Below are 12,700 nucleotides of genomic sequence, written 5' to 3' on the forward strand. Positions count from 1 at the left end.
TCCATGGGACACTGCACTCCATGGGACACTGCACCAGATATGGGACACTGCACTCCATGGGACACTGCACTCCATGGGACACTGCACTCCATGGGACACTGCACCAGATATGGGACACTGCACTCCATGGGACACTGCACTCCATGGGACACTGCACACCACGGGACATTGCACTCCATGCGACACTGCATCAGTCATGGGACACTGCACTCCATGGGACACTGCACTCCATGGGACACTGCACCAGATATGGGACACTGCACTCCATGGGACACTGCACTCCATGGGACACTGCACCAGATATGGGACACTGCACTCCATGGGACACTGCACTCCATGGGACACTGCACACCATGGGACACTGCACCAGATATGGGACACTGCACTCCATGGGACACTGCACCAGATATGGGACACTGCACTCCATGGGACACTGCACTCCATGGGACACTGCACACCATGGGACACTGCACCAGATATGGGACACTGCACTCCATGGGACACTGCACCAGATATGGGACACTGCACTCCATGGGACACTGCACTCCATGGGACACTGCACCAGATATGGGACACTGCGCCAGCCCTCGTCCCCCAGGCCGGCAGAGCCACCGCCTGGCGGGCAGGGCTGGAACGGCTGCTCTGGCTCATTCGCTGCTGCCCAGCGCTCAGGCACCAAACCAAAGATCTGTGCCCAGGATTCCTGCCTCAGAGCAGGAGATACTGAAAGGACGAGAGGTGGCCACAGGTCTTCTGAGCAGGTCCCATGCACCATGTGGGGAACAGACCAGGCACAGGACTATGGGCAGACCCTGGGGACAGCCAGCTCGTTTTGGGGACACCTTGAGCAGCCAGCGAAGTGCGTGAGCACACGGGTACCCCCGGAATGCTCCTGGTGTCCCTGGACACGGCAGGGCGAGCCGTGCTGCTCCTGCACCACGGGTTGTTTGCGGGGTGGAGAAGGCAGCTGTCGGGGTGAGAACTGAGCTTTTCCTCCTCAGCACCCGAACACTCCTCACCATGGATTAACCACCCTGCTCTGACCTGACAGTCGATGTTGTGCAGGCACAGAAGGGCACAAGGTGCTGCCACCAGCCTCCTGCCTGCGTGACCTGCGCCACCCTGCTCTCTGCTGCCTCCTCTTCCCCCAATGTCATTGTCCCCCACGGTGAGCAGCGGTATGCCAGGGAAACAGGTTTTCCCTTTTCTTTGTTAATTCTTCCCTCATTACATTTGAAATTCCACAATCAGTGTGCACTGTAATTGTCGAATTTGATGCTAATGATTAATGAATTAAACATGGATCCATCAATTAGTCCTCGGAGAATAATTCTGCATAAAGCAGCGGATAATGTAATTACAGTAACAAAGATAATGAGATGTTAACATCGACGGAGCCCGACGTGACATGATCACAGCAGGCTCAGCAGCCCTGGCCTGGGGGAGCCAATCCCTCCCTCTGCAGAGGCAGAGCGTGGGGGGGCACAGGCATGGGCTGGGGGCCGATCGCCCAGCCCCCGCGCCCCCGCGCCAGCAGCCAGGCCGGCGATGGCAATGGCGATGGTGAGGCAATGGCAACGGCGATGGCAATGGCGATGGCAATGGCGATGGCAATGGCAATAGCAATGGAGATAGCAATGGCAATGGCAATAGTAATGGCGAGGCAATGGCAATGGCAAGGCAATGGCGAGGCGATGGCACTGGCAATGGCGATGGTGAGGTGATGGCACTGGCAATGGCAATGGTGAGGGGCTCCCCTTCCTCCGGACTGTGCAAACGTGTCCCCGGGCTCTCTGCTCTGTAAGCGACACCGGAGCTGCTGCCGGGTGTCAGCAGGAACACGGCAAAACGCAGCAGCTGCTGGAACCCAGCCCCATCTCCAGCCCAGCTCGGCTCCCCGGCGTCGTGCAGAGCAGCTGAGACCCGCACAGGGTCCCGTCACCGTCCTGGCACAGCGGCCGGGGAGAGGCGACACCCCGGAGGGCACAGCGAGGGCTGGCACTGCAGATCCACGGCAGCACTCACAGCTCAGCCGGGACAGCTGCAGCCTGCGCACTGCAGACAAACCCCAGCGTGAGCCAGGACAGCACGGCCCCGCGGCACTGCCCCGCCACGCACACCGAAACGCTCTCCCTCGGCTGCAGCAGCAACCCTGCAGAGGCAACGCTGCGGAGGCAATGCTGCAGAGGCAACGCTGCAGAGGCAACGCTGCAGAGGCAATGCTGCAGAGGCAATGCTGCAGAGGCAATGCTGCAGCAGCAGGAGGAGGAGAAAGGGTCTCATCCGCAGCCTGTCCTGACACGTCAGACCCTGCGGCCTGTTCCTCAGGGCGAAGGTGGCCACGCAGCATCAGCCCCTTCCAGCTCTGCCCCACGTCAAGGACTCCAGGGCCTAAGGTCCTGCACGGGGACCATGCCAGGGACCATGTCCTCTGCTGGGCCTCCTCAGCGCCGGTGACCCTGGTGCCACCTTTGCTGTCCTGCACCGTGTGGCAGCAAACCCCATGGGAGGCTGGTGGTCCCAGCGAGCTGGAGAGCCCCACACCGAGTCCCCACAGAAGGGCAGAGCTTTCTCCTTTCACCCCCCGCTAACACCACGCTCTGGCTCTTCCACGTTTTGTTGCTCCAGTCCCACCTCCAGGACACCCAGCCCAGCTGCCTGGGCCACGCTGGCCAGGAACCCTCACCCCGGACTGCGGCATCAGCTCCGCATCTCCACAGCTGCGCTGCTCCTGCTGCTCCAGAGATCCAGCCTGCTGCTGCCGCCGTGCCGCTGCTCGCAACCACGACCACCTCAGCAGCTCTGCTGATTGCTCCTGACGCTTCAGCTTCTCATTTGAAGGTTTTCCTGGGTTCAGCCGCTTGGCTTTTACACCGCCCGGCTGCAACACAGTGTCAAGGAACGGGCTCGTGTGCTCCGTGTGTGCCCACGTAAGTGTGGATGGAAGCGCGTGCGCAGGCAGCGCACACCACGTGTTCAGGCAGCGTCCTTCATGCCCCTTTCCCCTGTGCCCACTGCTTTGGAGCAAGTCCCTGCAAACCTCTGCAAAGCAAGAACTTAGGGCTGCAGCTGTGCTGAGACCCGTATCACGCTGATTGACATAGGCTCTGTATTTTTCTGGTGCTACCATCTTTCCTTCCCCACTAAAAAATTCCTTTTCATCGAGTCTGCACTTTCAATAAAAGCTGCCCCCATTCCTCAAGCCAGAAACACACACAGGATGAGATGCAGCAAAGAAACAAAAAGGGTGAGCTTCCTGAACTACACCCGGGGATCCCTGAAAAAGTGACAGAGAAGCAACGTTCCAGCAGGAGGAGGACTCGCAGGATTGGCAGGAGACGCTGCAACCAGCGCTGCCACACGTGCAGCAACACGGGCTGCCGGCTCCAGCTCCCAGCCAGTTCATACCCACAACACAGCGTGCTGAGCTCCGGCAGCAAGAGCTGCACGTCCCTCCTGCCCCTCCGAACCGGCCACCGCGCGGGCTGGTGGCACCGCAGACGCTGCCGGGTGTCCCCGTCACCCTGCGATGCCCCGTGCCCAGTGCTCCCTGGGGACACTGCCAGGTGTCCCTGTCACCCTGCGATGCCCCGTGCCCAGTGCTCCCCGGGGACACTGCCAGGTGTCCCTGTCACCCTGCGATGCCCCGTGCCCAGTGCTCCCCGGGGACACTGCCAGGTGTCCCTGTCACCCTGCGATGCCCCATGCCCAGTGCTCCCTGGGGACACTGCCAGGTGTCCCTGTCACCCTGCGATGCCCCGTGCCCAGTGCTCCCTGGGGACACTGCCAGGTGTCCCTGTCACCCTGCGATGCCCCGTGCCCAGTGCTCCCTGGGGACACTGCCAGGTGTCCCTGTCACCCTGCGATGCCCCGTGCCCAGTGCTCCCCGGGGACACTGCCAGGTGTCCCTGTCACCCTGCGATGCCCCGTGCCCAGTGCTCCCTGGGGACACTGCCAGGTGTCCCTGTCACCCTGCGATGCCCCGTGCCCAGTGCTCCCCGGGGACACTGCCAGGTGTCCCTGTCACCCTGCGATGCCCCGTGCCCAGTGCTCCCCGGGGACACTGCCAGGTGTCCCTGTCACCCTGCGATGCCCCGTGCCCAGTGCTCCCCGGGGACACTGCCAGGTGTCCCTGTCACCCTGCGATGCCCCATGCCCAGTGCTCCCCGAGGACACTGCCGGGCATTGCCGGCTCCAGCTGCGGTCGATGGAAGCTGCGGTGCTTGGTGTGCCCAGCACTGCCCCAACCAGAAACCCAGAACAGAAGGGACATTGCCATCCTGGGCCACAGCCAGCACATCTCACCTGAGCGAGGGTTACCAGGCTGAGCAGTAACTGCCAAGAACTCTTTCCCAGCTTTCTCCAAGGCCCAGTACGCACTTGTGCTTTTCCTTTGAGACTTCAGGAGTCTCCACAGTTTCCAGCAATTGCGAAGAACTCCTACCAGCAGTTTCAGAAAAGTCCTGCCTGGGCCATGGGGACAGGACAGCCCGTCCGGGCTGGGGGAGGACAGGACAGGACAGTCTGGGCTGGGGGACAGGACAGGACAGCCCAGGCTGGGGAGGACGGGACAGGACAGGACAGGACAGGACAGGAGAGGACAGCCCAGGCTGGGGAGGATGGGACAGGACAGGACAGGACAGGACAGGACAGGACAGCCCGGGCTGGGGAGGATGGGACAGGACAGGACTGGACAGCCCGGGCTGGAGAGGATGGGACAGGACAGGACAGGACAGGACAGCCCGGGCTGGAGAGGATGGGACAGGACAGGACAGGACAGGACAGGACAGGACAGCCCAGGCTGGGACAGGACAGCCCAGGCTGGGGGACAGGACAGGACAGCCTGGGTTGGGGGACAGGACAGGACAGGACAGCCCAGGCTGGGACAGGACAGCCCAGGCTGGGGGACAGGACAGGACAGCCTGGGTTGGGGGACAGGACAGGACAGGACAGCCCGGGCTGGAGAGGATGGGACAGGACAGGACAGGACAGCCCAGGCTGGGGAGGATGGGACAGGACAGGACAGGACAGGACAGGACAGGACAGCCTGGGCTGGGGAGGATGGGACAGGACAGGACAGGACAGGACAGCCCAGGCTGGGACAGGACAGCCCAGGCTGGGGGACAGGACAGGACAGCCTGGGTTGGGGGACAGGACAGGACAGGACAGCCCAGGCTGGGGGACAGGACAGGACAGCCTGGGCTGGGGAGGACGGGAGATGACCTGGCAGGACAGGGATGAGAGTGCGTCCCCCGCAGGCCGGGTCTCTGCCAGGTGCCGCTGGCACGACGACACCTCCCGAGTGCCCACGGCCCCATGTGCCCCTCCAGCCCCCGCAGGGACATGGGGACAGAGCATCCCGGCGGTGCCGGGCACGGGCAGAGCTGGGCAGGACAGGGCCGTGGCCGGGCTCGCTCTGCTGACCCCACCAGCACCGAAACGCGCGGGTGCCCCTGCCCTCAGGTGCATCTGGAAGGTGCCCGCCGGAGAGGGTTTCTCCCAGACGGACACCAGGCAGCGCCCACTTCACAGAGGCCTTCAGACCGCGCCAGGAACCGGCGCCGCTCGGGGTTCCCTCCACACACCTCAGGGCACCGCTGGCCAGAGGTGCCAGTGCTCCCCGCTCTGCTTCGGCCAGTTACCGCGGCGCAATGCACCCTGAACACGTTCCAACCTCCTTCCTCCGCCTCAGCATGGAAGACTTAACTGTAAAATGTTCACTAAGCCATGCTAAAATATCTGACTTCTCACTCCAAATTCAGAAAGGAATTTTTACAAAGACTGAAAACACCTACTGCTGTCTGGAGGTCCATCAGCAAGAGCACTTCATGTCTGCACCCCTGTCTAGCTCCAAAAGCTGGGGTTCACCATCCACAGCACCGCCCGCTCCATCAGTGAGCAAACTGATTCCTTACTGAGGAACTGGAGCCTTTGCTACACAAAGCACTTCTTGGACGGTTTTTATATTAAGAGTAACACTTTAAAAATTGTAAGAGGCATTTACTCTCTTTAAATCTATATCTGTGTACTGCTGAAGCCTGTACCATATTCTCAGCCTTCACGCACATCAGTCGCAATATGTTCTCCTCCAAGTGACGAGATGTTTTGTTCCAGCGAGTTCCTGCTCGCTGTCCCGACCGAGGATGCTCGGCCCGTGTCTGGTGATCACGACTGCAGAGGGTGGAGCGGGTCTGCCGGGCCGCGGCCGGTGCCAGCCCCGGTGTCTGCCGGACCCCAAGCGGTGCCAGCCCCAGTGTCTGCCGGACCGCGGCCGGTGCCAGCCCCGGTGTCTGCCGGACCCCAAGCGGTGCCAGCCCCGGTGTCTGCCGGACCGCGGCCGGTGCCAGCCCCGGTGTCTGCCGGACCGCGGCCGGTGCCAGCCCCGGTGCTGCTGCACCACGGCAAGCTCGGCCTGCAGCACCGGCCTGGCCACCGCCAGCCCCAGGGAGGTCCCTGCGCACGGGCAACGCCAGCCCTGGGCCTCAGATCCCATGGCACAACCAAGCTTTTGCCTACACATGGCAACTCTTTCCCAGCCCATGTGCCGTCGGCACTGCTCTCAGAGTCCTTGTCCAGAGCCAGACCCGCGCCAGGAGCACCCAAGGGCTCGTGGTGGAACCGCAACGTTGCAGGATCAAGTGGTCCAATGGTCTGCAACAGGCCAACAAAGACAGCAGGGGACAAGGCGGTAGCAGGGAAGTGCCAGGGACTTTTTAGCTGGGCTTGTGACAGGACAAGGGGTGATGGTTTAAACTAAAGGAGGGAGATTCAGGCCGGACATGAGGAAGGAATTGTTGCCCTGAGGGTGGTGAGAGCCTGGCCCAGGTTGGCCAGAGAGGTGGTGGCTGAACCATCCCTGGAGACATCCCAGGCCAGGCTGGACGGGGCTCTGAGCAACCTGAGCTGGTGCAGATGTCCCTGCCCATGGCGGGGGGCACTGGGGGAGCTGGGAAGGGCCCTCCAACCCACACCAGCTGTGACGCCACGCTCAGGGCGGCCTGCGGCAGGGACAGCGGGCGGGGGGACACGGGTGACACCTGCGCTTCAGCATCTCCTGATGTTGAAGGGCTGGATTTAGGGCTGGACTTAGCCATAAATCTTGTACTGACGCTGGTGATTTGCATTTAGTTATCTCTAAAACTGTTAACAGAACCTACGCCTGATCTCAGCCACTCTTCCGTCTCTGGACAGACCCTTAACAAGTACAATTTCATACAAGAATAAAAGTTAGGAGGACATTACAGTTGGAAAGTGAAGAAAAAATCTCACAGAAAAGCAGAGACCATTCTGCCAGGAGGTCTCGGCAGCCCAGGAGGAGGTCAGGTGCTCCAGAGCTTTCAGTAACCAGCTTCCAAAACCTTGATCAAATCCCAATATATTTTCCAAGAGACAAAGAAAAAAAAAAGTTTTTAATTGAGGACAAAACTTCTGCTTCTAGGCAATCTTTGCACGCAGTCTCTGAAGATTTACAGCTCTTGGAGACAAATTTTTCAGATTGATAAAATGAACCCAGACCCTCAGCGCGCTGAGGCCGCAGGGAGCCCGGGGACGGTCCTGGCCAAGCGCCGTGGGGCAGGGCCCCAGAGCCGGCTGCCCAGCCCTGTCTGCACGGTCCTGAGGATCGCCAAGGACAGAGGCTGCACCACCTCACATTTCCATAGAAGCTCCACAAAAAGTAAGCCTTGGGTGGGCATAAGGCAGCTGCAAAGTCTGACAACGTCCCGTGCCTCTGAAAACAGGGTTTACAACGGGAACACGTGCAACTTAAAAGAAAACCAACTCTGACTACAGTAAAGTCGCCTTGATGCTTTAAATACTGGGGTACAATCATCCGTTGAGCTCAGAGTCCCACGGGTTTCACAAATAAAAGCTCCTTCCCCGTTCTTACTTTATTTGGCTCCAGGCTGTACTGTCTGCACCGACTTTGGGGGTTATTTTGAACCACCACCAGAGTACCGCATATGTGTATTTTACCCACATACAGGGCAGTGGGAGACATTTTATCTTTTTTTTTTTTTTCTTCCTCCCTCCCTTTCATCCAGCCCCTCTTTTCTCACCGCGGATAAGGACCGTGCGTGTTCTGGATATCAGTTAGCATATTCACTCACCTTGCTGAGCTCAGGTCACACGGAAGCCCTGGACCACCCAGCTCTGCACCCTGAACACAGCCCATGCGGTTCAACCCAGACCCTCCTGGTGCAAGACAGGAAATTGTTCGGGTCTCCAACGCTCACGTCCTCTGCAGATTAACTGGTGCACTGGCAGAGAACTGCAGATTTTGAGGCGCTCCCTCCCTCTCCAGCTGCCCAAAGCGTGTACTAGATGAGAGGTGCCCAGCGCGCCCCAGTGACAGTCGCATCCCCAGCGCCAAAGGTGGCCAAACCGCGAAGTTCTGCTGACTGGAAACGGAGCAGATTCTTTACTGACCCCAAATCCAGTACCCTGTGTGACACAGGGATACGAGCAAGTCCCCTCAGAGGATTTTTATCATGTCAGTGCACTCACTGTGGCGACCGCATCGCCAGCTGCAATCAGTCCTGGAGGCATCGGAGTGAGCTGAAAAGATTCCTCAGGGAACATCTTACCATTTGTGTACCAGGAGAAGAAACCTTTCTGAGCAACGCAGACAACACCCAGTGCCGAGACACCCGATGTGGCGGCGCTGCTGCCCCAGCGCGGGGCCGACAGAGAACAGGGACCTCACACGGTTCTGCAGCACAAGACACCACCGTACCCGTCCAGTTTGGTGCCCTGCGCACGTGCACACAGCAACACACATGCCAGATTAAAGCATATCTTGTAGAAAGATAACTAATCTCATTTTAAAGGCTTCAAGCAGTGCTAAGTCCACCAGCTCCCCAGATAAACTATTTCAACATTTAATTACCCTCCCTGCTAGGAAACTGCATCTCCTCTCCAGTTTAACTGGCTCCAGCTCCCGCCTCCGCGCTGCATCCTGGCTGTGCCAGCCCGGCCGAGCGCCCCGCGCAGCGCTGCCCGGCGCGGGGGCTCCGAGCAGCCGTGATCGGTAATCGAGTCACATCTCAGCCCGCTCCGTGAGCCCGGCGGGGCTGACACGGCTGCGGAAAGCACGATACAGGGCTACGTGAGCATCTGGTTTGACACGAGCGTAAGCTTTTCTGTGGTTCACCTCTGAATTCTTCCTACAGCTCCGACAACCTTCTCCAAGCAGGAGCTCAAAGTGCCCTGGAAATGCCCGTCTGAGAAGTGCCTGCGCAAAACAGAATTGTCAGCACGCTGGGGCACGCTGGGGTGTGCAGAGCCGCGGCAGGAGAGACGCAGAGCTGCGCATCCTTGCTCAAAAAATATGGTAGTTGCAATCATTCACTGGCAGTTTACCTGGTCTGCAGACTAATTCTGACTCTACAGAACAGCTGTTGGGGTTCAGAAGGGCTCATCGTTTCACACCGGACACGCCGCGAGCACGGCGACGTTAGCGCGCGCCGCTCCCTGTCCGTGTGCGCTGCCGAGGCCGCGGGCAGTCCCGGACTCACGGCAGCTGCCCCATCCCACGAGTCCTGGGCTCCAGAGCGCTGTGAAGCAAGTGCCAACAGCACCGGCACCGCGGGACGCACCGGGGAGCGGAGCAGGACTGGGCAGGATGAGGACATGCTCACGAGGTTCGCTCCCTGCAGCACCGGGTGTGCGGATTCCTGTTCCCAGCAGCAGCGAGGTTCCCGTCCCCGCTGTGCCACACTGCAGCAGCCAGAACGCAGGTGGGAACTGCCCGTCCTGGCCGCGGACACCAACCCCCAGGACAAGGTAAAGTCACGCCAGTGCCCTGGGAAACGTGGGCAGGAAAGGTCCAGTTCCACAGCTGCCTGGGCTGGGCGAGAGGCGCCGTGGCAGCAGCAGCAGTGAGCAGGGTCGCACAGCCTCCAGGAGAACCAGAGAGCTGGAGCCAGGGCCTCCAGCCTCCCCTACGCCTCCCAGGCGTGCACAGAGCGCAACGACAAACAAGCCCCTTGCATTACTATTTCTGCAGGGGAAAGTGAGGAGGAAAAAGGGGCCACAGAAAAGGAGAGAAACAGAAGAGAACTCGCCAGGGATCGCGAGCTGTCCCTGGCTGAGATTTCATTTGTTTCAGGGAGCAGCAGCTTCCCAGGCACAGCAACTCGACAGACTCGGCTGCTTCCTCTCAGGGACTTCACACCACTAGTTCAAGCCCTTCTGCTCTTTCTTCTGTCCTGACACCGCCCAGCACAAAACCGCACCAGGACCCCCGGGACCCGCTGCCGGCACCGCAGAGCAGGGGGAGCAGGACTGTGAACAGCGTTGGTCCCCGCTCAGCGAGGCGGGCGCTGCAGGTGCAGCGGAGGGACAGACGGACGGACTGATGGCACGTGGCACCCCGACTCACCTGTGCCCCCCGCCAGCTGCGAGCTGCTCCGCTCCTTCGCCAGCCCGTTGGCTTTGGGGCTGGCGCCGGGCGCTGCCGCCGTCGTCGCCCGGGGAAGCCGCTTGCCCGGGACCTTCACGGTGGTTCTCAGCAGGTCGATCTCCTTCCCGTGGACGTTCTGCATGTAATCCTGCAGCAGAGAGGCAGAGCGGCTCCAGGTCAGCCTGCCCCAGCCCACCGCCCCAGCTCCCCCTCCCCACACCGTCAAACCAACACCCGCTCTGTCCCTCCCCACGGAGCTGGTTGCCGGGTCAGGCAGCACCTTGGGGGCCAGTCGGGGGCTCATCGGGTGCTGGTTTCTCCTGCCCTGCGCTGGAGTCCCAAGCCCGTGACCGCTCCCCGTGTCCGCAGCCAGTGCGGGTCAAAGCCTGGGCTCGCCCTGCCTCGGAACCGCTCCGGAGAAGGGCCGGGTCTCGCTCGCAGTGCCCAGAACGAGCCAGCTCTGATACGAACAACGTCGGGATGCTGCCACGGGCAGTCATGCCATGACAAGCCATTTGCGAAAGCCTGGCTGGGATCAGAGATTAGATGGGGCAAAGGAGCACACAGGTGGCAAGCAATTCTTCTTCACTGTCATCCCTTGTCTTTCTAATCACAGCACTCAGCTCTAACAGCTAATAATGTAATACAGTACAGTGTATGGGATACCTGGAATGCCCTCTTGGGTCACAGCTAGGATGATTTAAGCCCAAACCAACACAACTCAGGATAACTCCCTTGTACATTCACCTGCACTGCTTTACATCACTCCACACTTGGTGCTTCCACCATTTCTTCTGGTAGACCATTGATTATACAACCAAAACCTGCACGTGCAGACTGTTAACGTCACTCTGCCCTGCCTCCTAACAGCATCTCACCTCGGGCGAAATGAGCTGCCGAGCTCTGTCCCCCCCACGCCCTCCCGTCCCGCTCGCAGGGCACAGAGCCCCCGATGCCGCCGGCTCTCCCCTGCGCTCCCACGCGGACGGGGCAGCCCGGGCCGAGGGGGCCTGCGGGGGGCACAGAGCCCGGCCCGCGCCGGGCACAGCCCGGGGAGCGGGGGCCGCGGGACGGTGCCGCGGTGCAGCCGCCCGGCACGGCGCCGGGACGCTCGGTGCAGGGGGACGGCAGCAGCTGCCGCGGGGAGCCTCGGGCTTGCTCCAGTTCACAAGGAGGTCACCAGGAAGATTAACTCCGAGCTGGTCCCTGTCTGCTTCCGAATCCAACAAGATAACGACACGAACGAGACCCGTTTAGGAGCAACCGTCCTCCCAGCCCTCAGCCCCACGCAGCAGGTGAATGGGGCTGTACAGACAAGGCTCCGTGGCCTCTGGTGACCACCTGCCAGGCTACAAGCTCAGCAGCAGCTCAGCACCGCGGTCCGAACTCCTGTGTTTCCACGGAGCCCAGTGACCACAGCGCTCCCTCCTGCCCCCGGCCTCCGACTGCACCCACGGGACACTGCATCCCACGGGACACTGCACCCCACGGGACACTGCATCCCACGGGACGCTGCACCCCACGGGACGCTGCACGCCAAGGGATGCTGCACCCCACGGGACGCTGCACCCCACGGGACGCTGCACGCCAAGGGATGCTGCACCCCACGGGACGCTGCACCCCATGGGACGCTGCACGCCAAGGGATGCTGCACCCCACGGGACGCTGCACCCCACGGGACGCTGCACCCCACGGGACGCTGCACACCAAGGGATGCTGCACCCCACGGGACGCTGCACCCCACGGGACGCTGCACCCCACAGGACGCTGCACCCCACGGGACGCTGCACCCCAGGGTGCTCCGGGACACCCCACAACCAGCCCAGCCAGCGCTGCCCCGGGCCGGGCACCCCGGGCAGGGATCTCAGAGGGGCTGGAGGATTTTCCCTAACTCAGCACAACTGCTGCGGTAGCCGGCTGCCTGCCGGAGAGAGCGGTCACCAGCGCTCTGCTTTTATTACATGCTATAAAACAGCAATTTCTTCCCAAGCCTCCTCGCTAATTACCCAGCCAGTTCTCTCATTTCATTTTATTACTGGAATTAACAACGAGTTCAAAGCGTGGAAAGCTATTAAGATGTGTGATTAAGCCACATTCAATTAGTTTCTACAAACAATTTAATTGATGTTGCAGATAGAATTAACAGAAGGTGATTGTGTGAATGGCTCCACTGGCTGCAAAATGGGAGCTGCTTTCTCTCCAGCTCCGCGCAGCACAGCCCGGGCAGCGGCGCCGGCTGAGCCACACGCCGGCCTCACCGGCACGAGCGTTTGCTCTCCAGGGCTTTGGGAAAGTGGT

General features: G+C 60.9%; 1 protein-coding gene across 2 annotated transcripts in view; it reads right to left on the reverse strand.

Moving 5' to 3' along the window:
- Nucleotides 1-12,700, reverse strand: part of AGAP3 (ArfGAP with GTPase domain, ankyrin repeat and PH domain 3) — a 140,182-nt gene that overhangs the window by 41,355 nt on the left and 86,127 nt on the right. For both annotated transcript variants that reach the window (XM_065630057.1, XM_065630056.1), the window contains exon 11: nt 10,382-10,550. In XM_065630057.1, coding sequence (XP_065486129.1) covers nt 10,382-10,550 — 169 coding nt within the window. The remainder of the gene's footprint in view (nt 1-10,381; nt 10,551-12,700) is intronic.

The sequence above is a fragment of the Caloenas nicobarica genome, chromosome 2 (assembly GCF_036013445.1).
Source record: "Caloenas nicobarica isolate bCalNic1 chromosome 2, bCalNic1.hap1, whole genome shotgun sequence".
NCBI lineage: Eukaryota > Metazoa > Chordata > Aves > Columbiformes > Columbidae > Caloenas > Caloenas nicobarica.